The 22,308-nt window shown below is 40.2% G+C and overlaps 1 protein-coding gene across 1 annotated transcript in view; it reads right to left on the bottom strand.

The window, feature by feature from the left end:
- Window positions 1–85: 85 nt before the first annotated feature.
- The window catches only part of TAF1 (TATA-box binding protein associated factor 1), a 34,558-nt gene continuing 12,335 nt past the window's right edge, over window positions 86–22,308 (bottom strand). The window contains 24 exon segments of the mRNA XM_059824416.1: window positions 86–1,002; window positions 2,069–2,246; window positions 3,031–3,181; window positions 4,854–4,979; window positions 7,824–7,940; window positions 8,022–8,089; window positions 8,596–8,680; window positions 8,756–8,848; window positions 9,950–10,072; window positions 10,476–10,543; window positions 11,944–12,121; window positions 12,848–12,946; window positions 13,153–13,261; window positions 13,507–13,718; window positions 13,887–14,052; window positions 14,334–14,547; window positions 15,883–16,070; window positions 16,811–16,986; window positions 17,165–17,284; window positions 17,454–17,603; window positions 18,018–18,098; window positions 18,661–18,791; window positions 19,547–19,688; window positions 20,610–20,810. Coding sequence (XP_059680399.1) covers window positions 786–1,002; window positions 2,069–2,246; window positions 3,031–3,181; window positions 4,854–4,979; window positions 7,824–7,940; window positions 8,022–8,089; window positions 8,596–8,680; window positions 8,756–8,848; window positions 9,950–10,072; window positions 10,476–10,543; window positions 11,944–12,121; window positions 12,848–12,946; window positions 13,153–13,261; window positions 13,507–13,718; window positions 13,887–14,052; window positions 14,334–14,547; window positions 15,883–16,070; window positions 16,811–16,986; window positions 17,165–17,284; window positions 17,454–17,603; window positions 18,018–18,098; window positions 18,661–18,791; window positions 19,547–19,688; window positions 20,610–20,810 — 3,393 coding nt within the window. The 3' untranslated portion in view covers window positions 86–785.

Here is a 22,308-nt window from a genome sequence, read left to right as displayed (position 1 = left end):
GGGCCGGGCCGGGCCGCGGCACCAGCGCTCGCGGGAGCCATGCCAGGGCGGCGACAAACGGCAATAAAAGCAGCGCGTCTTTAACCTTCTGGAGTTTTATTTACATGAACTCAGTTGCCGGTACAGCAGAATTTCATACAGAACACACGCTTTTCGGGTGACTGAAAATGAGGACTCTCCTGTGAATCATGAGCCTTCCTGAAGACTCAAATTACCAAATTCTGATTTCTGCGACTAATTGCAATTTAAAAAAAAAAAAAATAGGGCAGCTGTTCACTGAAGTATTCAACATAGTTAGGCAATTATCAAAACCAGTCTGGGGTTAGACTTCAGACACTGCGTTCATCCTGTGGTCCCAGAGAAAAACCTTCCCTTTATGAAATGAAAATTGTTTTATAGTTGTTTATCAACAGCAGGTATCTTATTCTGAGCAAGCATTTTTTTCCTGAAAAACATGCATGTATCCAACAGGCCAATATTCATGAGAAATTACTTTGCATCTATGAAGACTGAAGACTAAACCATACAAATCTTCATCTGGATTCTGGAACTAGTACAGGCTACAACAACCGAAAACTTCAGCAGGACATGCTTGTCTGAAGCTTATTTTTCACTATTTACTCAGTCACATAACATGTTTTATAACCGATTAAAATATTATATATAAAAAAAAATCTACTTCTTGTTAACACAGTCCACACTACACTGTTCCTTATACCAAAATGGGACAAGAAATTCAGGAGCCAAGAGTAGCCCAGGATGACTATCATCTCAGGAAAGGGAGTTTATTCATCAGAGTCCAGGTCACTGTCTCCTCCAATGGAATGAAAGTCCTCACTGTCTTCCTCATCCTCAGACAGATGGACCTGACTTAATACGCTTGGCCCACAGCGCTGCTGTTCTTCCTCTTCCTCCTCTTCTGAGATCTCATACCCTCCAATACTGCTGAAACTAGTATCTCTTGTGTTGGATTTTGGGTCTGGTTCTTCATAGCTGCCATAACTAGAAGAAAGAAGATACTCTTACTATACCATCATTTCAAATCACCTGCTGATACCGACAATTCTGTATTTAACTCCTGTAAAAGGTCCCTGGCTTGAAGTCCTTGTGGAACACTGAGGACCACTGTGCACTTCAATTCTGCCAATGGCCAGCTTTTTAAAATAAAAAAAAACGTTCTCCTGATGAAACAATTGTCTACCAGCATCCTCATCCCACTCTGATATACTCAGGGCAGGAAAAACAGATTACTCCAACACCTTCCATCTGTCACCTTTACTGCAGAAAGAAAGGCAGACAGCTCATTTTCATCATCTTCTCTAGCATTTTGTTGACTATTGTCAAGGTACTGGGCTGGACCGACCATTTGCCTGACCCAGCATAGCTTCCTGCACAATAATTTTATTAGGCAAGTATCAATAATAGTATTAAGGGACTGAATTCCACGAATAGAAAAAGAACAGAGAATCTAATGCTAATACTCCACCAAATGGCCAGAGAAGGAAGAGTAGGTCAGTATTCTCTCAAGTGAATGCAAAAAAATAAAGCTGATATTGCTGTACTTGTCATTTTCTAATAATGGAACTCCTTCCAAAATACAGAATATGCATATTCCTATTCTTTTGGACTTCAACTAAGCAGTTTCCTTTCAAGTAAGGAAATGCTTATTCTTAGAGAAAAAAACCAAAACCCATGAAGTTAATCAGCTAAATCATCTTTCACCTTCAAATGCACCTTGTAGTTTCCAAGGCAACCTATAAAAACCTCTATTTGTCCTGCCTTCAAAAAACACTATGTTCAGGAAATCATCTAACTTACAAGAAAGAACTTTTTTTTAATTTAACTAACATTTTTATTAGTGAAAATCTAACAGCAAACCCAAATTTCTGTCAATAACAAGTAAATTGCAATGGTAATTATGGTTGCAACACTAAAAACAGGGACAAAATAACTTAAAAGAAGAAATGTGAGATATTCTTCAAGCTTTTTATGATAAAAACTTCCGAAATCTTTAAGAGAATGGATTTTGTTTTGAAGAATTATTTTAACAAGACTCAACTCTAATTACCTGATATTACTGTCCTCCATAACATGAGATGTCTCCCCACCATCTCCTTCATAAGACATCATGCTTTCCTCATTGTCCATGCCCATTCGTGTGTTCTCTTGAAGAACATGAGGTTGTTTAGGTCTCACTGCATTGGGCTCCACATCTGAGTCACTGCCACTCTCACTCAGTTGGATAGCTGTGTAATAAACCAACATTTGGTCACAAATCAACAGTTTTGTTCTGTCAGTTACATACCCATTGTCTTTGTTTAAAGGCTACAATATTGACTGTAAGGAATGTATACAAAGTAGTGTCTCCACAAGGTAGCAGAAAGGGTATCTGTGAGGTGAAACCATGTACTGAGTACCCAATTCTGATGTTATTCAAAAGCAATCTCATTACCACCGTTACTCAAAAAGGCCTTATTTGCTTGTCCACTCTGAGTAATTCCCCCTTCTTCCTCCGTAATAATTTTCACAAGCCATCACTAAATAATACTAAGTTCTTTTGCGTGGCAAGGTTTTTAGTAAAACAGGGAAACATTCTGAAGAACCTCCAGACACCTCTTCCAGTTCTTGATAACACTGACCACACTGTTTCATATCAAAATAAATGTTGTGCTTTTACTAAACTGCCCACTCCTGCACAGCAAATCATAGTCCCAGTCTTTTCAGAACCATTGGCAATTTCACTTTATGAAATATAATTGACCAGATCTTGTCTTAACTCTGCTTTCTTTTGTGTCCGTACTTTCAGCACTCCTATTCCACTTCGTTTTCAGATCCATTTATGTTCATCTAGTTTTCTCATCTTGCCCTTTGGTCTCTCTTCCTTTTTTGACTACTAGACCACCTGGCCTACATATCCCAATTATGCTCTACACTCTCTACTGCACGCTTTTGTGATGGAAGCATGAGAAGATTAGCTGAATTTGTGAACAACCTGTTCCTATTCAACCTTTTTTAAAAAAGGATACCTACATGAGAAAGGATTATCTCCCTCTTCATCGCTCCCATCATCATCATCCTCTCCATCCGACATGAGTAAATCTTCATAGAGGACACTGGCCTGGGTCTGCTGGGCTGATCCTTCTTCTTCATCAGCAAGGTCACCGTCTCCATCTTCAACTTCCTAGGTCATACAGAACAGGGATAGTGAAGATCAAACAACATACAAACTACTGCTGCCATTTCCAGCACATAAATAATATATTTATCACACTGTTCATTTTGAAGTATTCACTCATTTCATAATGCTAACTTTTTAAAACTACATTTAAGAGTCTAGCTACTGCTATGAATACTGCTGTCTTTCAGGGTGACAGACACAGCAGACAACCCTTATACTATGGAGACTCCTACCACAACAATGCAAGTCAACATGTAGACTGTGGCTGGGATTTCTGTAAATATACTCACTGGGGCTGGAGTCTTAGGTTTCCCATCATCATCCTCATCAAACCCTTCAATATCTACGTCAGAGTCTTCCTCGCCCAGCCTACCTCGTCCCTGGCGCATCTGAATAGGGAACACAAATAGCAATACCATTGAGGAAGGCACTACTGGGCACAAACCAGACTGACATCTGGACCACAATGATGGGTGCAGGAGTACGGGGAGGAAAGACAAAAAGAAAAATCTCTATCACTCTCAGAGCAAGGATCCTTTCTCTCTTTATTCCAAGATCAGAGAGCACATAGTCTCCACACACTTTTATCCTGATGTGCTCATCCTTGAAAAGGGAGTCTCCAGCCTTACAGCACCAGAGTTCGTTTACCTAGCTATTTCTGGAAAATACCCCTAGATCTTAAAAAGTGCTTATTTTCACAAAATATTTTAAAAGCAGACAGCAGCTTCCAACAAATCTCCTGCCCTTCTCTCTCCTGTCCTTCCCTCAGTCACCATGAGTCCAAGGTAGAGAGGACACACAGATTCTGTCCCAAAGGCTATAAATTGAAAGTCTATGGAAAGCTTGAAGACTTCCAAATCTAGAATGCATTCTCAAAGCTACAGACAGCCACCATACCAGACAGAACTATTCATATTCAATCTCTGTTTGTCTGGATTGCTCCGAATAGCTGTCACTAGTCTTTCTGGTACCACCTTCAGTCTCATGGACCTCCCCACCTTCTTCCTCCTCCTGGTAATTTATTTTCATGGTCCTATTACTGCATCTCCTTCTGCTATTTCCTCTCCTCAAACAATTTTTTTTAATACAAAATAAAGACTAAGAAAAAAATATTCTGTGGTTACTGTAACAGGTTAATTTATAATGACTTAATACCTTTAACCTGTCTGCTCTTTTTTCTTTTACAACTATAAGGTATCTACACTGGCAACCATCTCTTCCTAAGTGTCTGTACAGCTTCTAATCGTCACTGAATGCAACCATAATAATCTAATTATCACCTTCCAAATCTGTAGAAGAACATACTTCACCACTACCCTATTCAGAATTAACAAGGGATTGCATATTAGCCCTTTGTAGCATGAGTCACCAGGTTTCTAATCCCAGAAGTAGTGAAGCAAACAAATATCTGGCCTTAGGCAAATTCTTTTACAGCTTTTGATTTTCTATTCTTTATTTTGCAGTGTCTCAATTCCCAGTGCTCTTTAAATTTTTCCTTTTCCCTCACAGCAGTCAAAATGAAGGAAATTGCATAACTTTTGAAATAGACTCCCTTCTCTGCTTGGGAAACCTGGTGATCTTTGTCACCTGTTTTCTACAAAGTAATTGCCTCCTTTCAGTAATTTGCTTACACAATCCAACTATTCAACCACATGATAAAATGGAGGATTCTGACCTGAGTTCCTTGCTTCTCTGGGGTCGTGATGGGAGTGTCCATAGCAGACAAATTGCTCTCATCTTGATAGACTAAAGCATCATGAAACATACTGAGGGAAGTGTCGGTATGATACAAATCAGGTGGCTAGTATATGTGGAAACAGGAGGCATAAGATTCTCAGGCACTGAACTGAGAATAGAACAGTATCTTGAGAAGCAAGACTGGGATTTCAGGACTAAACGCAAAACGCATTTTTTGGCACGGTGTTTATATTATTAAACACTGTTTAATCAAAATAAGCTATTTATTCTTAAAGAACAAACATGGTAAAATGCAGCGGCTCACAACCTCAGGTTTGAATTTTGCCAAATACCAGATTTTAAAATAGAAGTCAGTACTTCTATGCAGTGCAATCCTACAGAGGCCAAAATCATAAATGAACTCCAAAAGGATTAGACAGATTTATAGAAAACAGGCCTCTCTGCAGCTCATAAATACAATGGTCCAAATGCAATACCAGTTTAAGGTGCCTGAACAGCCAATTGCCAAAAGCAGAGAGGCTTCACCATAAGAAGGATCACTGTATGCTTGCATCCACTTCTCCCTGCCAGAGACAAAATACTCTATTACATTAACCTTTGGTTTGACTCAGCATGGCCCTTTTAACTTCCGTTCCTACAATGGAAAGAGTGTTGCAACCACAAATGCTGCTCTCACAACTGGAAATAGCAAAGCTTCAATTTTCAATCAATTCTATGTAAATCACTGTCTCAAAAGTCCCTAAAGCTGATAAAAGCAAGAAAAAAGGGGGGTTTGGATAAAGTGTTCTAAAAGCCAATCTGTAGTTTGCATGCCATGTGACCTCTGAAGAGTTGATGAGGAACTAAAGATTAGGATTTTGATAAAATGCCCTTTTACATAGTTTATGTATCATGACAATCCTGAAAGTGTTAAGAGGAGTAGCAATACCCTTTAAATTAGGCAAAACAGGCTTCCTAAGAATTTAAACAGACATGTAAACCACAGACGGCTCTCTACTTGCTGTATTTGCTTTTTAGATCCTGGAGTCCAACTCCTGAAGACACATATGGGGAGATAAATATTAGTCATCACAACTGCATTTGAAATAAAGGGAACTAAAGCCAAGCAACCATCACCAGACCCACCACCTGTGACAAGTCTGGGAGTATGGGAAGCAGGAGTGTACCTCCAGACAAGAAGGAGAGGGAAAGGGTGGCCTTCAGATGACAAGTTCAAGGGAGAACTCGGGAAGCTCTCTCCTTTAGCAAGCACAGAGAAGGAGCAGGCAACTAATAGGCAGTTCACTGCTCAGGCCTCTTTTCCTCTCTTCTGATCACCAACTTGGAAAAAAATCAGAACTGGTAATACTGCTCTTGGGAAGGAAACCATCAGATAGAAAGAAGAATGACATTTTTGTGCCTCATTCTCTGAGGTGTTGGGATCATCCTTGATTCCACCTAATCTTCCTTGAAATATGTCAATAGATAGTTTGAACTACTAATCTCCAAAGACCCCCCTGCAGCCTGACACTTCCCATTGCCAGGAAGGTCTTTTTCCGTGATATTCAGTTTCAGTATTCCCACCCCATTGATTTCAATCCTCATTCCTAATAAGTTCTTTCTAGCTTCCTAAAATGCTACATTTTGGGGTTTTTTTTGTGGGGAGAGATGGACAGAGGGTGATAAATATTGCCCTAAAATTGTTTGTAGCCTGCTATCCTGGCTCCAGCTATACAATCTTTGTATACTTATTGCCTAAACAAATTTTAAACTCATTTTTCTCTTAAAAATAATCTTTATAAGATCTTAAATTGTTCCTGAACTTCAAGCCCCTCTTTTCTGCTCTGACTTTAGTAAAATTAAATGCAACTTTCCAGATGTAATCACACCAGACTTGCACATAATAGAAAAACTATTGGTCTACAATTGGGATGAAAAACTGCAAAGAAAGCTTTGCTCTGTCTTCCCACACTGGGTATACAACATTTGAATTTTGATCATTCAGTTATTAGCAGAGAGATCTTTCCCAAGGCTTAGGAACTTCAACAGTTTTTTCAAACAAACAAAAGGGACATCTCAGACACTAAGATGACATTCCCTGAATCGTGACCTAATTTATCAGGCAAATTCCAAAGGCAATTTTCTTTTTGAGGAATGAACTTGTCATTCCTGGTGAAAGTTTTTTACTGATGTTTTTAAAAACAACCAAACAGCCCGAGGCAAGAAGCAGCAGTTAAGGGGGGGGGGGGGGGGGGAGGAGTCTAAATAGCTTGTAAAACTTTGCCAAACTGTAAACACTGAAAAAGCAGTCTGTCATACAATCTCCAGTATAAATTATGCTTCCTATTTGGTCTATAATACATACAAAATAACTGACACACACAATTGTCTGCTATAAAATAATAATGAAGAGTAAAAAATGTTATTTCCATTAGAACCAAAATAAAGACATTTAAAGAATCCCACCAAAGAATGCAGAGGAGTCATACTTCGCTGACCATATTAGACAGTTTCTTTGCTCATAGCAATAAGCCTCTTCAACAATACCCCCACCAAACAGCTCTCTGGCATCTTCTCAGCACTACAGGAATGATGTTTTTTCCTCATGTTTTCCTTACCTTTTCACTGCTTGCCTTCTGAGGGTTTCTAACTGCTACACTTGCACAGTCTTTGAATTTCCAACCAACACTCAGTTGTACCTGACTGTACCCAGCTCATCTCGAGACCAGTTTTGCAAGTTGCTTGGGAAATTACCTTCATCTTAAGTATCTCACTCTCTGAAGCATCATGACCGCTTCTCTTATTTATCCTTAAAAAATAGCTGTTAGCACACCATCCAATAAGAAACTCTACTAAAAGACAAACTACAGACAGGTGGAGAACAGTAAACAAAGAGGCATCTCTAAATCGAACATCCAGGAAACTGAAACTAAAAGAAAGACAGTGAAAACTTTGCTTGGTCACTTGCCTGTGGAGTGTATGGACCAGGGGTCATAGGATCAAGACTTTCCAGATCTGCCTCCTCTAGTGCTGCTTCCTTAGCAGTAGAGATGTCTCTCTCAAGTTGAGTCAGGTGCTCATCATACTAAGAACAAAGAAGCTTGCTAAGGTTACAGAACAGAAAATTCAAACATACAAAAATATTACAGTAAAGTTGTCCACATACCTCAGCTAAAGTTTGATAACAGATGTTTACAATCTCCTGGGCTGTTTTTGTGTACTGACTGTCTGGCCCTGTAGTAAGAAACAAATCTCTTTATGCATTCTGACATTTGCTCAGTTCCAGCTACTGAGACAGAAAGACTGGTTTTGGTTACACAGCTCTCATGACACAGGTCCCTAAATCCCAACACCTTCTGATCTAAGGAGAAATACAAAGCAGGGTTCACATTCAGCTAACAAAGAGCAACCAGTTTGTTCAAGCATTAAAAATATGATTTAGGAGATAGGAAGGTTGTACCCTGTCAATCTCAAGGAAATTCCCAGAAACAAATCACTGAAGCAGAGATGCGTACTGAACAAGTAGAATGTAACTGCCCCATCCTGCACAAGATGGTAAATAAAGCACCACGTGAGAGTGAAAACATCACTGTTTAAGTATCTCTTTTCTCAGCAGGAAAGGAAAGCGACAATCAAGCTCAGGATTCACAGCTTCAGGCTTTGACAGCACTACAGAACAGGTGCCCATATGTATTCATTTAAGTACAGAAGGCAGCTGAAGCCTTATTTTGACCACCTACCATTGTACTTAATGCTGTTGGCAAGGATGAGGTTAACATCATCCAGGAAAATCTCTCTGTTCTGGTATTTGTGCTTGGAGATATTCTGGAAGAGATTGGCAGACAGTAAGTAATCAAGTCTAAACATCTCTCAAGTGGCTGCTCAGTTCAAGCTACACACCTTGCGGATAGTCTCCAGATCCATTGGATTAGCAATCACCTTGTAATAATCAGGAACAAACTTTTTGTTAACTGGATGATGAAATGGCCAAGACTGAAGGAATGAAAACAGACAAGTTTAGAAAGCTTCTGTGTAGAAATTTTTACAGTTTGAGCTACAAATTTCATAAAGCAAGTCTCCAGAACTGATTAACACTCAAAATATATGGGAAGTATTTATCACAAGGCATCTTGAATCCAATCACTTAGCTTCAGGAAAGACACAAAAAAAAGATCTACCAGTTAGATTTTTAACTAGGCCTACTGATACCCGTTTGACAGTAGGAACATATAACACAAAATAATAATCATACAAAGGACTCTTCTACTTAATATCACTGTTGCCTCCACAACATAACTGCAGTCTCCATCAAGAACACTCATTGCTTGTACAATAAACAAAGAATATAAACCTAGGCCTGATCTCACAACAGGGGCTATATATACCAATTTAACAGTTCATCATGGTGTGACGGCATAGAAAAACTCTAAAATCTGTTTCTAAATATCAGAAATGAGAACTTGGTGACAACAGAGAATGGAACCAACAAAGTTTTAAAGAGGAGAGGCATTAAGCCCTCTCTCATTCAGTCTAACAACTACAGACTCTTGTTCCTTACTCCATTCAGACACAATACACAATATAGATGAGTGACACTGAAGTCCTTATCTGTGCAGTTTTATTTGGTAAGCTTAAGGGTTGGGTTTTTTAATATTAATGAACTAGTACAACACTGGGTAAACATGATGAATTAGAAATCAGTTTCGTTTGCACCTGAAAACTGTACCTTTGCAGAGTGCTTTGAGACCTAACAAAGCAAGTGCTGTAAGCAGCAGCAGAAGAGTATGTTTTATAATGATCATGCTTAATGAAAATCAGTGACTTCACATTACTGGGAAGTTGACACGGGCACTATCCAGGAGTGAGAACAGCAGGAAAAAAACCTGGAACCGAGCCTTCACTTCTGGACTTCCAGTGAAGGGGGGTTGAGTACAGGTGTGTCTGTGCCAGTCAGAAAATCAAAGGCCAGCTCCGTGACAGAGCACACTCTTTTTTTGGCAGTGCACTAACAACCACAATGTAAATATACAGCCACAGGACTATAATCAGCACATTTTGCACATCACACACACAAAATCTACTCAAGCTACATACATCTGGAACTGCCATCATCTTTTGTGTGACAATGTTATCCAAAATGAAGGAAAAAGCCACTTGATCATCATCATCCAGGAGGGGATTAATTGCTTTTTCTAATCGAGCCAGTTTGTCTTCCTTCTGCAATAAAGGTAAGGAACATTAGTGGCTGACCTTAGATTAGTAACTGTTAATATCAGGATACTCTGTCCCAAGGAGACTCCCATTCACCTTTTTATGAAGACACTTGTAAATAAGGCGGGGGGGGGGCGGGCGGGAATAGCCTAGATATAAGCCTACATACAAGATAAAGTAACTAGAGTAACAAATGAGCATCTGTTTTCTGAGAAAGACTCCAATGTGAACTGTTTAAAACTGTAAAAATTCAAATACACCCCAGGGTGTGGGAAGGAGTTCCCCTATTCTTCTACTCTCCTTAAAGCCCTGTGTTTTCCCTACTCACGTCCTGTTTCCTCAAACTCCTCAATCACCCCTGACCAACCCTCCCTCTCCACTCTGATCACAATTCATTCACAAGACTTGCCTCTTTTAGCTTTTCATCACACAGGTCCAGCATGGATTGAGATATTTGTGTCAGTGAGTGCTTTGGCCCTGCAAACACACAGCAAGCACAGTGAGATACACCAGCCTGATTAAAAAGGCCAATTATGTCACAATATGAATTAATCTTTACTCCTAGAGCATCACTAATTATATTTCTAGCGCAGCTGGGAGTATATCTCAATACACACCATTACTAAAGTTTAGTATGGATTTTATATGAGAAAAGGTTATTTGCGCAAATATTCACATTTCTGGTATACAGTCTGTTAAGCTTTGGAAACCCTGTGGGAAAGCAGCCGTGCCTGTAGAAGACTGGCCTCTAAGCCCTCCACGTTTGCCAAACTTTCAGAGTATAAGTCATGAAATTTCTGTTTCCTTCACTGAATCCAGCCAGTGAAGCAGAGCTGCTAAGGAAGGCAAGATGGACATTTAAGAAATATTCAGAAAACCACAGCTTTAAATTATTTCACAATTCCTCAGACATGGAAATAAGTATTTGTAAAAGAACTATGAAAAAAAATCTCATTATTAGGATAAAACAGGGACTTAGCTGTCAAAATAATAAAGGAAGCAGTAAAGGCACAAAACCAGTGCTGTTAGTGTCACCCTGAATGCTGCACAGCCCACAGAGACTCAATGCAGCTGTGAGGGTTTTTTTATCTGTCAAATGCATACTTTTTGGACAAAGACCTTTCTATCAGCAGTCAGAATACACTTGACCTATAGTCGCTCAATGAATCAGCATTTCTTCCCAGCAGATGCATGCTCTACTGCAGAATCTATGCTTTTTGGTTTTTTAAACTAGCTTTTGACCCTCCCAAATGGGGTAACATTTATTGCAACTAAGAACCAAAATACGCAAAATCATTACAGTAAACCTTACTCAAAGTTGCATACTCAAAGTTGCATGCTCCAAGGCAGTGGCTTCAAAAGGTGTGAACTATTCCTATTTGTATTGAAAGATTCATTCACTAAAGAATAATATTGAGAAAGTAAGTTCACAAATATCTCCCCACCAATCCATGTCTGAAAGCAAAAAGAAAGGACACTCATAATGTAGTCTACTGAAAACAATGTTTTGTTTAGCTTCACCCTATATGAGGGGGATATGCAGGACTTTGCTTCAGTGCAGTTTGACTTAATATATGCACCAGTGTCTTCAGTCATTGATAGGTCCATAATTGAACTTCAATTACTACATCACAGTCATGATATAGTTATTGTTAAATGCTAGGGTCCACTTCTTTCTCATTTATGAATTAGCTCATTAACGTTAGTATAGTCTTTCGGGTATATCTGGAAAAACATATGTTTATTGTTGCCATCTGACAGTGAATTTATTCTGCTTTTCTGTTGCTTTCGTTATTTCTAGAAGTAAAAGATCCACACCTCATACATGTAGAACGTATTAGCAGAAACACAGTTTCCCTGAGTTGTTAATAGCCTACCATTGTATGTCGCACTGTTCTTAACAATTAGTTCCAGATGTTCTCTGAACTCTTCTCGGGATGGGTACTGCCGCTTACGAACATTTTCACGCAGGGTCTGTAAATCCATGGGCCGAGTAATAATCTTATAATAATCTTTGACAACTTTTGGATTTACAGGTGTATGAAAGGGGTATGTCTAAGGATGAAAAGAAAAAAATGAATGCTTATTAACACAGTATTAGGACAGCTAATCTCAGTTTATCCACCACAGTTGAATAGGCTCTAACATATAAAACCTTTACACAATCAGTTCCTTAACAGCACCAGGGAAAATATGATACGCTCAGCCCCCCTGGCGGCTATGACATTCTTCTACAAAATGTTCTTTAATACCATTGTAAGAAGAAAAATCTCACAAGGAATTCTCAGATGGTATTTTTGGTTATGCAGCACAAAAGTCAAGAAACTGAACTTTAAATTCTCATTTCAACTCAAATCTTCCATTTAATCTTTTGATTTTGCAAGTTTCTGGTAAAATCTGGTCAGAAACAGTGAAGTACACAATTTTCTCCAGTGCCACATATACAAAATTATTCCATATTGCTACATCAAGTGTTATGCATCTTTTTCCATTTTTTGGGGGGGTCGGGGCGGGCGGAAATCACACCCCAGGATTTGAATAGGTATCCATACAGAACTATTCAGCATTATTTTCTGATATGGATGTTTTCATCTCAAAATGATACTGAGCTGAGGTAACTTCTGAAATAATGCACACCAACTGTGTGCAGGGCAGGGGGGAAAGGAGTGGCACACCACTCATCTGAGAAAAGCCTAGCCTAATTTTGGTGTCTACAACACATAACCTATGTCAACTATATTGCTTAAGACACTGGTTTTTGGTCTCATAGCTTAAACTTACATTAGGAAGATCCCTTATGTCATTGATGATGCCTTCCAAGATGGATGACAGCGTCACCATGGGATCTGTTCGCCGTCGGTGGATAGATTTATGAGGACGCTAAAGAAATCAGAGGCAGAAAAATTAAGGCAGTTCCAAGATGCAAAATATTTACCCACAGAAATCCTAGGCAATTTAGTTTATTAATTTACTAGGCAGGTATCTGTGTTGCATGCGGAGGATGCACAGGAGTAGTAAAGAAACTGGCCAGTTGGTACAAACAGAAACAGAAATGCTGCCATCAGCTTAGTAACACCTTCACTCACATTCAGATAATCACAGTGGACGGTTGTCCCTACTCGCCGCTTCTTCTTTGGAGGAAGCTGCTGTTTAGGAAACTTCAGGACCAGTGATTTCCTGCGAACCTCATCCGCACTAGATAAAAACAAAAAAGTGTAATACTTTCTCCAGCCCTTTTGTGAATCAAGACCATTTGTCCCCCAGTATTGGCTCTAGTCCCATCTGCCATAATATCAAATACACAATCGAAATACTGTAGTAAGAGTCTATGTAAAGCCCTATCACTTTATTCATGTGATTAATATACATATGAGTATTCTGCACTAAGCTCTAAATTGTTTTTTCTTACTACCCACAGGTATCTCTGCTTCTTCCCTTACCTCTCAATCAGTTGTTTTCCCAGGACAATTTTTGTTCCTTCTACTTTGATGAGTTCTTCATTATCATTGTGAATGACTGTTTTTTCCAGCTCTTCCTCCTGCTCTTCTGTCATTGCAACAGGATTAGAAGGTGGGGCATTTGTTTGGTAGTAAAGAGGGCAGAACTTATTAGTCCTCATATGGCCAATTGCACCACATGCTCCACATTTTAGCTGCAAAAATGTAAGAAAGATAACAGATCAGAATTCATACATAGGTTCCCAGTTTAGAAGCAAAGTATCATTAAAATCCCCTAGTCAGACCTTTAGTACATCACTAGAACAGAAAACTTCTCCAATACCCAAGACCTGTTAGCGTGCTTCACATATGGATATGCTTACTTTCAAGTCTGGACGCTCTTTCATTTTCTTGGGCTTCTTTTCTGGAGGGCCCTTGAGTTTCTCTTTTTCTTGGTTCCGTTTTAAACGCCGTAATTGTTCCTGGATCCTGCGCCGCTCCTTCCGCATTTCCTCACGGTGCTGTTCGTCAAATAGAGCAAACTTTCGTCTGGGGGGGGCGGAAAAAAACACAACACCCAAAACAAAACACACAAGTTTTTCATCTGAGTTGATCATTTACCAGGTACTCTTCTGCCACGTCAATCACTGCATGAAATTCCTAATACCCTCCAACTGGACAGCCATTAAATCTCTCTCTCTCTCTCTCTACACAATTACAGTGCCGGGCTTCTACACCCAATTCTACATTTCTTCTTACTGCCAATAGAATGAAATAGTCTACAGGCAAAGTTAAAAAGAAAAAAAAAGAAAAAATCCTAAATGTCTTACATGAACTCTTCATCCTTGGTAGTACGTATTCGGCAGTAGGCATCAATCACAGCTGGCTTCCGAACTGTCTCGCACCTCACATATTCTTTCCCATCCTCATCTCTAAACGTACGATAGATTTTGAGGCGGCGGCCAGTGGCAGAGGAATTAAGGCTGGTTACAGAGGCAGTGTCATCATCTTTATGAGAGTTTGCTGAGGGTCCTGAAGCTGATGCTACAAGAGAGTGTTTTATTTACTTATAATTTCTTTCACACTGTAGAAACACCATTGTTTAAATACAGCAGATAGTTTTGGCTTAAAAACTTCCAAGACACAAATTCAGGAAAACCTAAACAACAGAAGTCTTTCCCCTGCTTGTTCATGTTCTCTTATGATGACATGTATCAATCTGAAACAAAGGTAAACTACTGAATTATCCACATGGATTGTAAAGCCAGAAGAAACAGCTACAGTCCACAAAGACCCGCAGGTGCCTAAGTGCAACCTGTAAGGCAGCTGCAACATGGCCCTGCAGATTGCTTATAATTACAGTGGGTTTGATCATAGGTATGGAGATCTGGCAGAAACTGAAGGTCAACAATTATCCAGTTCTCCAACTAGTGTTACAACCAGTGAGCTAGCCTTGTCTCATGTGACCACAGAATCTTTCCAGCACCATCCATAATTCTGGTTGAGAGATTTTGTTCTAAATAACACTGGGTATCTTTTCATAAGGCAACAATCATCAGCAAATCTTCCACATAACCATTACTAAATTATTCCAGTAATTATTTGATTAGCAATTTATTCCCAATCAGGGTTTCCAACAGCAACAATAATATTGACCCAGATGCAGCAGAGCTCAACTTTGCTCATACACATGCAACAAGTAACAGTGGTCATGAGCACAGTTGTACAGACAGAAGTTCATTCACAGGTCAAACACTTTTACCTGCCAGTTAGAGAGTGTCAAGTTCTCTGTTGGAATGCACTTAAAATAAACATGTCTCCAGGAGATCCAAACCTGGCAGCTACCCAATTACCTCCCAAACACACTGCTACAGCACACAGTGTAACAGACACTGCTATCAGCCTACATATTGTGCCTGTTTCCCATACATAGCTGTGTTTACAAATAAGATCCAATTAGAGTACCATAAGCTGGCTGCAGAAACTATCTGTGAATACATCTTGAAAAAACTACTCAAAAACACCCCCCACTACCAAAAAAAAAAGGGACACGTAAGCAGCAAGCAGCAGTGAATAACTAAAGAAATACCAGAGTAAGTTTATAGTTCGAAATAAGAAAAGCTATGGGGCAAAGAAAACACTTTAAATGCATTTTCAGACAGTAACTGCTCAGGAGAATGAAGAAGCCCCAGATAAGCACGTCTATACATTCTCCCTGTAAGGAATCCACACTCTCCTCCAAGAGGCCAGATCAGCACACTTTGCAGCCTGACACAAAGTTCCGCGTCCCTTCCCAGGCACATTCTGATGGTTGCAGTTACTTACACAGCCCCTTTTTGTCTCTCCTGTCCTTTTTGCCCCTCTCTTTGTCATTGCCACTGTCTTCTCCCAGAAGCATCCTTTGCAATTCCTTTCGTTCCTGCTCTTCTCTTTCCCGAGAGAGCTGAGAACTAGTTTTCTTGTTCTGTAACATATTCTCAATATTCTTTCCCATCTCTTCAAAGTCACTGTCTTCAGCTGAGCTGCTATCTGTGTCTGTTGACAGAATCTCAGTGGATTCCAGAACCCTGAAACAGGACGCACCTTGAAAGTCAGCTAGTACCACACCCACAACACCCTCCCCCCCCCCCCCCCCCCCCAAAAAAAAAGAATCAGCCTATTACCTTCCCAAAAATACAAAGGTAAAAATAACAAAAAGGTTTGAAAATTAAAGTTGCAAATCACTACTACAAGAACAGGCATAATATATTCCCGTCTCAGTCCTCCTGTAACCCCTGTGTCCAAAAGATCAATTGTTCCAAGCCAGTCTTCTCCAAGTTGATCTGAAGTTGATCTCTTCATCATCAACAGTACTATATTCCCTACTCAATCTCAGGTCTTGGGACAGAACAAGGAATAATGCATAAATTCTTCTGACAGTTCTAAAGAATAGGACAAAAAATTGGTAGCCACTACCCAAGACAGAGATGGCAAACTGCTGTTAACAAAAGAAAACAAAAGAAAGGAAATAGGGTGGTGAACTACTGATCTGTAGAACAGTGGAACATCTCATGCCATTATATGTGGCAGACTATGCAACTCATTCTACCTTTCCAAAAGGTCTATGACAGCAAGACACTAAGGCTAACTCATAAGTTTCTATTAACAGCCAAAGCCCTCTTTCTCAGTGCTGTATTTTGTGGGTCCAACCAGTTGAATCAGCATCTATACCACTACATATCAGTGAGCCCCAGGCATACATAGTTCTGGACTTTTAAGGTGGGGACAGGGTGGGGTTCAAGGCTGTAAACATCAGATAAGAACTTACTTATTTTGTAAATCAAAGATGCGCTGACACTCTTCTTTGTATCTCTCCTGATGTTCTGCTACAGAAAACCGAGACCCACGTGCAAATTTGCTCATAGGACCTTCTCCTGAACGAGCCTGCTCTGTAGACATCGTACGTACTACATCAATCACTTCCCATCGGGACAGCTTCTTTATCTGGAAAGAGGAAAACAGACTAGAAATGGCTTTAGAGACATACAATTGAGGTAGCTGGCTGTGGATTTCAACTCCTTTCCACACAAAGTCAAAGTAGAAACATATACGTCCCTTCCACCATCAGCTGCTGAATCCAATAGAGAAGAGAACTCTGTAACCTGCTCCAATTCATGCTCACCTCCTCTTCAGGCACTCCAAATTTACGCAGAAGCTGTTTGGCATTTTTGAGAGAAAGTCGGCGCAGATCAGCATCTGTCCCTGTCACTGTCTTCTTCACTGGCTGAGGTTCTTTATCATCCTGTTCAGAGGAAAACGCAGCCTATTAATGTCATCCTAGGCAGCCTATTAAGGTCTTTCCTAGGCTCATCTGCTGATGTTTTCTCTTCCTGATGCCCCATATTTACTCATTTCTCCCACATGACTTTCCAGTTATTGCTCCTTGTCCAACCCAACTTTGGGAACTATACCTTCTGCTGAGTTGGTTTATTTGGAATCTTCACATAAGAAAATCCTTCACCACAACCAGTAGGATCTGCTACACCGGTCACTTCTAGGAGGCACTTGCCCTTCATAGCAGCAATGAAGGCTCGTGTGGTGTTCCATGGAGCTGTGCGCACCTGCCAGCAAGAAGAGAAACATGCCCTCACAATCTTGCTACCATGGACGACAATTCCAAGCTTTTTATTTTGGATTCTTCAAATATACTGACAAATTTTCAGCTGACACAATGAGGGTGAATTCCACTTCTTGATCCTTCAGCTGCCCTAATAAAACCTCTATGAAGAACCAAAGTGCTAGGATAAATCACAAAAGGCATTTAAGGCAAAAAGCCTAGTCCTGAAAGGACCTGGCAAGAAGGATTCCCAAACACAGGTATAAGCTTGGCAGCAGAGTTCCCAGGAAAGTCGCAAGAACATTTGATCTACTGAATCCTATTTTAAATATGTCCTGTAAATATAAAGACCTCATTTCTCTCCTGCCATGCAGATTTATATATTGGCATGCACGCTCATGCATCGCTTTGACAGTACCTCATCATCAATCTTCATTTGGAAATCCTCTTCGTTCTCCTCTTCCGGCGCAAAGAAGGATTTCTCCCCGTAACCTGCATCCTGCAGAGAAGTATTATGAAAAAATGAGAACCTAACGTCTGAAAAAGTTTACTGGAGAGAGAACTAGAAGCGTATTATGAACCTCCTGTGGAGACTTGTCATGCTGAACAAGCACACTACCACACACAGTTGCTTGCAAGATTCGCTGTGACGCACAGTATCACAGATGTCAGACTGCCCAGTATTTTGACAAATTCCATAATTAAATATTGCACTCAACTTCAAAAAAATAACCAGTCTCTCTCACAGCCACATGCTGGTTACTTTCTGCTGTAGACCTCCAGGTAGAAACATAAGCCCTTTCTCATACCTTCCCTTTGCTACCTTTGAGCATAGATAACTCAGTATCTAAATAATAGGTAATAAGAATATAATGTCTCTCTCTTTAAGAGCTTAATTCCCTTTTTACACAGCAGAAAACTTAGCAAGTTGCCCAGTAGTCAGGGAACTAATATGCCTACTTTATAGCAAAATTAGCTTTAGGCAGAATGTGTTACCTACCCTCACCCTTCACAGAATTACTTGTCAGTAATTTGCCTTATAGCCTACAAGGAGCATTTACCTTCAGTCGCTGCTCAGCCGCAATCATGCTGTAATAAGCACAGCACTGTTCTGGGGATACCATTGCTCTGATCTCTTCCTCTGTTGGCAATCTGAAATCTGGCTTTAAAACCCACCAATTTGAGTCCATCCCTGAAAAATGCACAGATCAAACACTGAGTAATTTCCCACAAATGTTGGATGCCATCATAATCCTAAATGTATTTCAGTATTTGGTACCCTGCTGCAATGCTGGCAAAAGGAGACAAATCCATGACAATGAAACCACTCAAAGTGATTGGTTTTTTCATTCTGCATTTCTCTAAATCAACGCCCCCCACTCAACGCCTGTTATATCAGCAAACTCTGATACATTCATGCTCATTAAATGTATAAAATACATTCCAAAAGCATTTAATCCACCTTTCACTTCCTCACCTCAAACTACTTTACCCGTGGCTAGCCTAAAAAGCTTTGTATTACCACCTGTTTATGATTCTGCATATACAAAAATCAGAACTCAGACTCTCAGAGCTCTATGAGACTCATGAAGATGGGACAAGCTTCTACTGACATGTATTTGCTTGCAAAAACACAGCCATACACAGAGGAAAGGGAACATGTATGTGTTGGTGTCACACATTGTTACTTTGAGTAAATCATTGCCCAAAGTGTTACTAAAAAACTGTCCAAACTGTAGTCATTTCTCACCCTGAAGGACACTTGTGCCAAAAGAAAGTGCACATTTATAAAAACTGGAACAACAAACTAGCAGATTACATTTCAGTTATTCAAATAGGTGTTTTCAAAAATGGTTCATCAGGAGGAGATGTTGCCTCCTCCTGATCTGTTTTGGAACTCCAAGAGCAGCAAAGAATGGCTGACTGCCACATAATATCTTTAAATACCTGTGCGTTTGAAATCAGCACAAAGCTTTAGCCGCTTTCGGATGCTACTCTCTGAGTGTGAGGGAAAGGCCTTCTTGATATCCTCCATGCGAATTCTCCGAGGACGGTCTCTGCTTTTCCAGAAGAGGCGATAAATAAAAACCTACAAAACAAGACTCATCTGTGATGTCCAAGAAAGAATACAACAAACCTGCAAAGACAGTATAGACAATGCTGTTTCTAATGACTACTTCAGACTTCCTACTTAAAACCCATTGTTTCTTATAAATTTACTTAGTAAAGTTTTCCAAGCCACATGTCTGCTTCAGGTTCAGCTATTTTTGAGAATGAGATGTGGAAAAAATATTTCTCTTGAAATTTTGTATTATCACCTTAGAAATGTTCACGCTTTGGTACAGAAACTTGAACTCTGGGAATAGCAGGGATTTTCTTGCTCTGCAAAAACCTCTTGAGTTACAATTTTGAATTAAATTGACAGTAAATTACCAGAAATTTTCTCCAAAATCTAAATTTGGGGGTATTTATTTGAATGGTCACTGACAGTCCCAAAACTTAACTGCCTCAAGATCTAGGAAATCAATAAAGACCTATGAAGCAACTCTAATTCTGTGCTATCTAATAGGACTGAAATAAGATCCCTTAATTGCCTCTTAAAACCCATGTAACTGTCATTTTATACAGCATAACCACTTCAAAGTTCATTCTAATTTCTTCAGTTTCCTACACTTGTATATAATCTTATAACCTTTTATTTTGGCTAATAAAAAGCCTCTATCATATACTTATCAGATAGGATGCAAGTAAACAGAAGCAGCATGCTATAAATCATTGGTTAAATGACAACCAAAATGGTCTGTATGGTTAACATCCAGCTCTTGTAGTGCTCTCACCTCACCACAACAACAACAAAAAAACCAAACAAACCTCACAACAAACACCAAAAAAAGGGAGCCATAGTAGGGCAATGAGCTTCTCAAATCAAGGCTGTCCACATGAGGCCTCTGCCTATGCCACGGGCTTTCTCCAAAGACCCCTCAGATCCCCAAACGGTCTTACCACATACCTGCAGAAAATCTCTGATGTGGGTGTTAGCACGTTTAGAGTTGGGACCAGGTACTTCATAAAGTGGGCACTCCTGACCAACCACAAAAATATCCACTAATTCTCGAACATAATAGCCTTGTCGTGTCCGGATAATCAGGAAATCTGTTTCAGGCATCTTATGTAAATAGATAGGTGCCCGGAAAAGGTTGTTTTCAAATGCCTAATAAAAGAAACAAATAAAAGTTTGAAAGTCAGGTTTTGATCACATTTTCTGTAACTCAATCTACAAAAAAGATCTTAAAAAAACACCCCAGTCATTCCAATGGTACACCATCATTTATAGCACAACATATGCAGATGTGCGGTCAGAACACCCCTTGCTTATGCAGAGAATAACCAAAGATGAAGCACAAAAGCATAAGAAAACCTAGAACAAATGCAGAAAGAGTTTGAAGGGCTCTTTGTACTGACCTTTGAGGAGGTACTTTAATAAGGGACTGAAAGAACACATGCAGAAGAACACTGTAACTACAGAAACCAGCCCAGGACATACACAGAGTCTGGGAACGGGAGAAGACAACAGAAGTAAGGACTGAAGACTTTGCTCAGGAAAGCAAGATGTTGTAAGAACCTAACCAGAAAAGCAGAGAGCAGCAGAGTTCAGCATTTAAAGGTAAGAAAGTTTAAACTAGCACCAAGGAGGCACTAGACTGCTTGGAACTGGAAAGACCATCCTCTTCTATAAAGGGTTTTATCTACCCATAGGGCTTCCACAAGCCTCATGCACTGCTACTCTCCCACACTACCCTCATCCACATCGCAAAGCTTTCCCTGAGATAGCCCTGTCCTCACTTCAAGCTTTCCAGAAGTCTTGTTTTATGAAGTCCTCTTAGAATTGAACAATTAGAATTGTCAGTTCTGTGATGAATCTCCAATATCAACCTTCACCTTACTTTTTTCCTGTGGTACAGCATGGACAGAATTATTTCTGCAGCAAAAGCAGCTAGCATTAACTGAGATTGATTTATTTTTAATCATGGATGTTGTAAGCAGATGGTCACAGAATCACAGAATCATTAAGGCTGAAAAAGACCTGTAAGAGCATCAAGTCCAACCATCAACCCAACACCAGCATGCCCACTAAACCATGTCCCAAAGTGCCACATCTACACTTTTTTTTTTAATACCTCCAGTGATGGTGACTCCACCACCTCCCTGGGCAGCCTGTTCCAATGCTTGACCACTCTCTCAGTAAAGAAATTTTTCCTAATATCCAGCCTGAACCTCCCCTGGCGCAACTTGAGGCCATTTCCTCTCATTCTATCGTTAGTTGCATGGGAGAAGAGACCAACACCCACCTCACCACAACCGCCTTTCAGGTAATTGTAGAGAGCGATAAGGTGTCCCCTCAGCCTCCTCTTCTCCAGGCTAAACAACCCCAGCTCCCTCAGGCACTCCTCATCAGACCTGTGCTCCAGACCCCTCACCAGCTTCGTTGCCCTTCTCTTGACACGCTCCAGCACCGCAATGTCCTCCTTGTAGGGAGGGGCCCAAAAATGAACACAGCATTCGAGGTGCAACCTCACCAGCATCGAGTACAGGGGCACGATGACTTCCCTACTCCTTCTGGCCAGACTGTTTCTGATACAAGCCAGGATGCCGTTGGCCTTCTTGGCCACCTGGGCACACTGCTGGCTCATATTTAGCCACCTGTCAAT

Source organism: Gavia stellata, chromosome 14 (assembly GCF_030936135.1).
Source record: "Gavia stellata isolate bGavSte3 chromosome 14, bGavSte3.hap2, whole genome shotgun sequence".
Classification (NCBI taxonomy): Eukaryota; Metazoa; Chordata; class Aves; order Gaviiformes; family Gaviidae; genus Gavia; species Gavia stellata.
The sequence above is the reverse complement of the archived record's forward strand: the minus strand, read 5'-3'. Positions and strand labels throughout refer to the sequence as shown.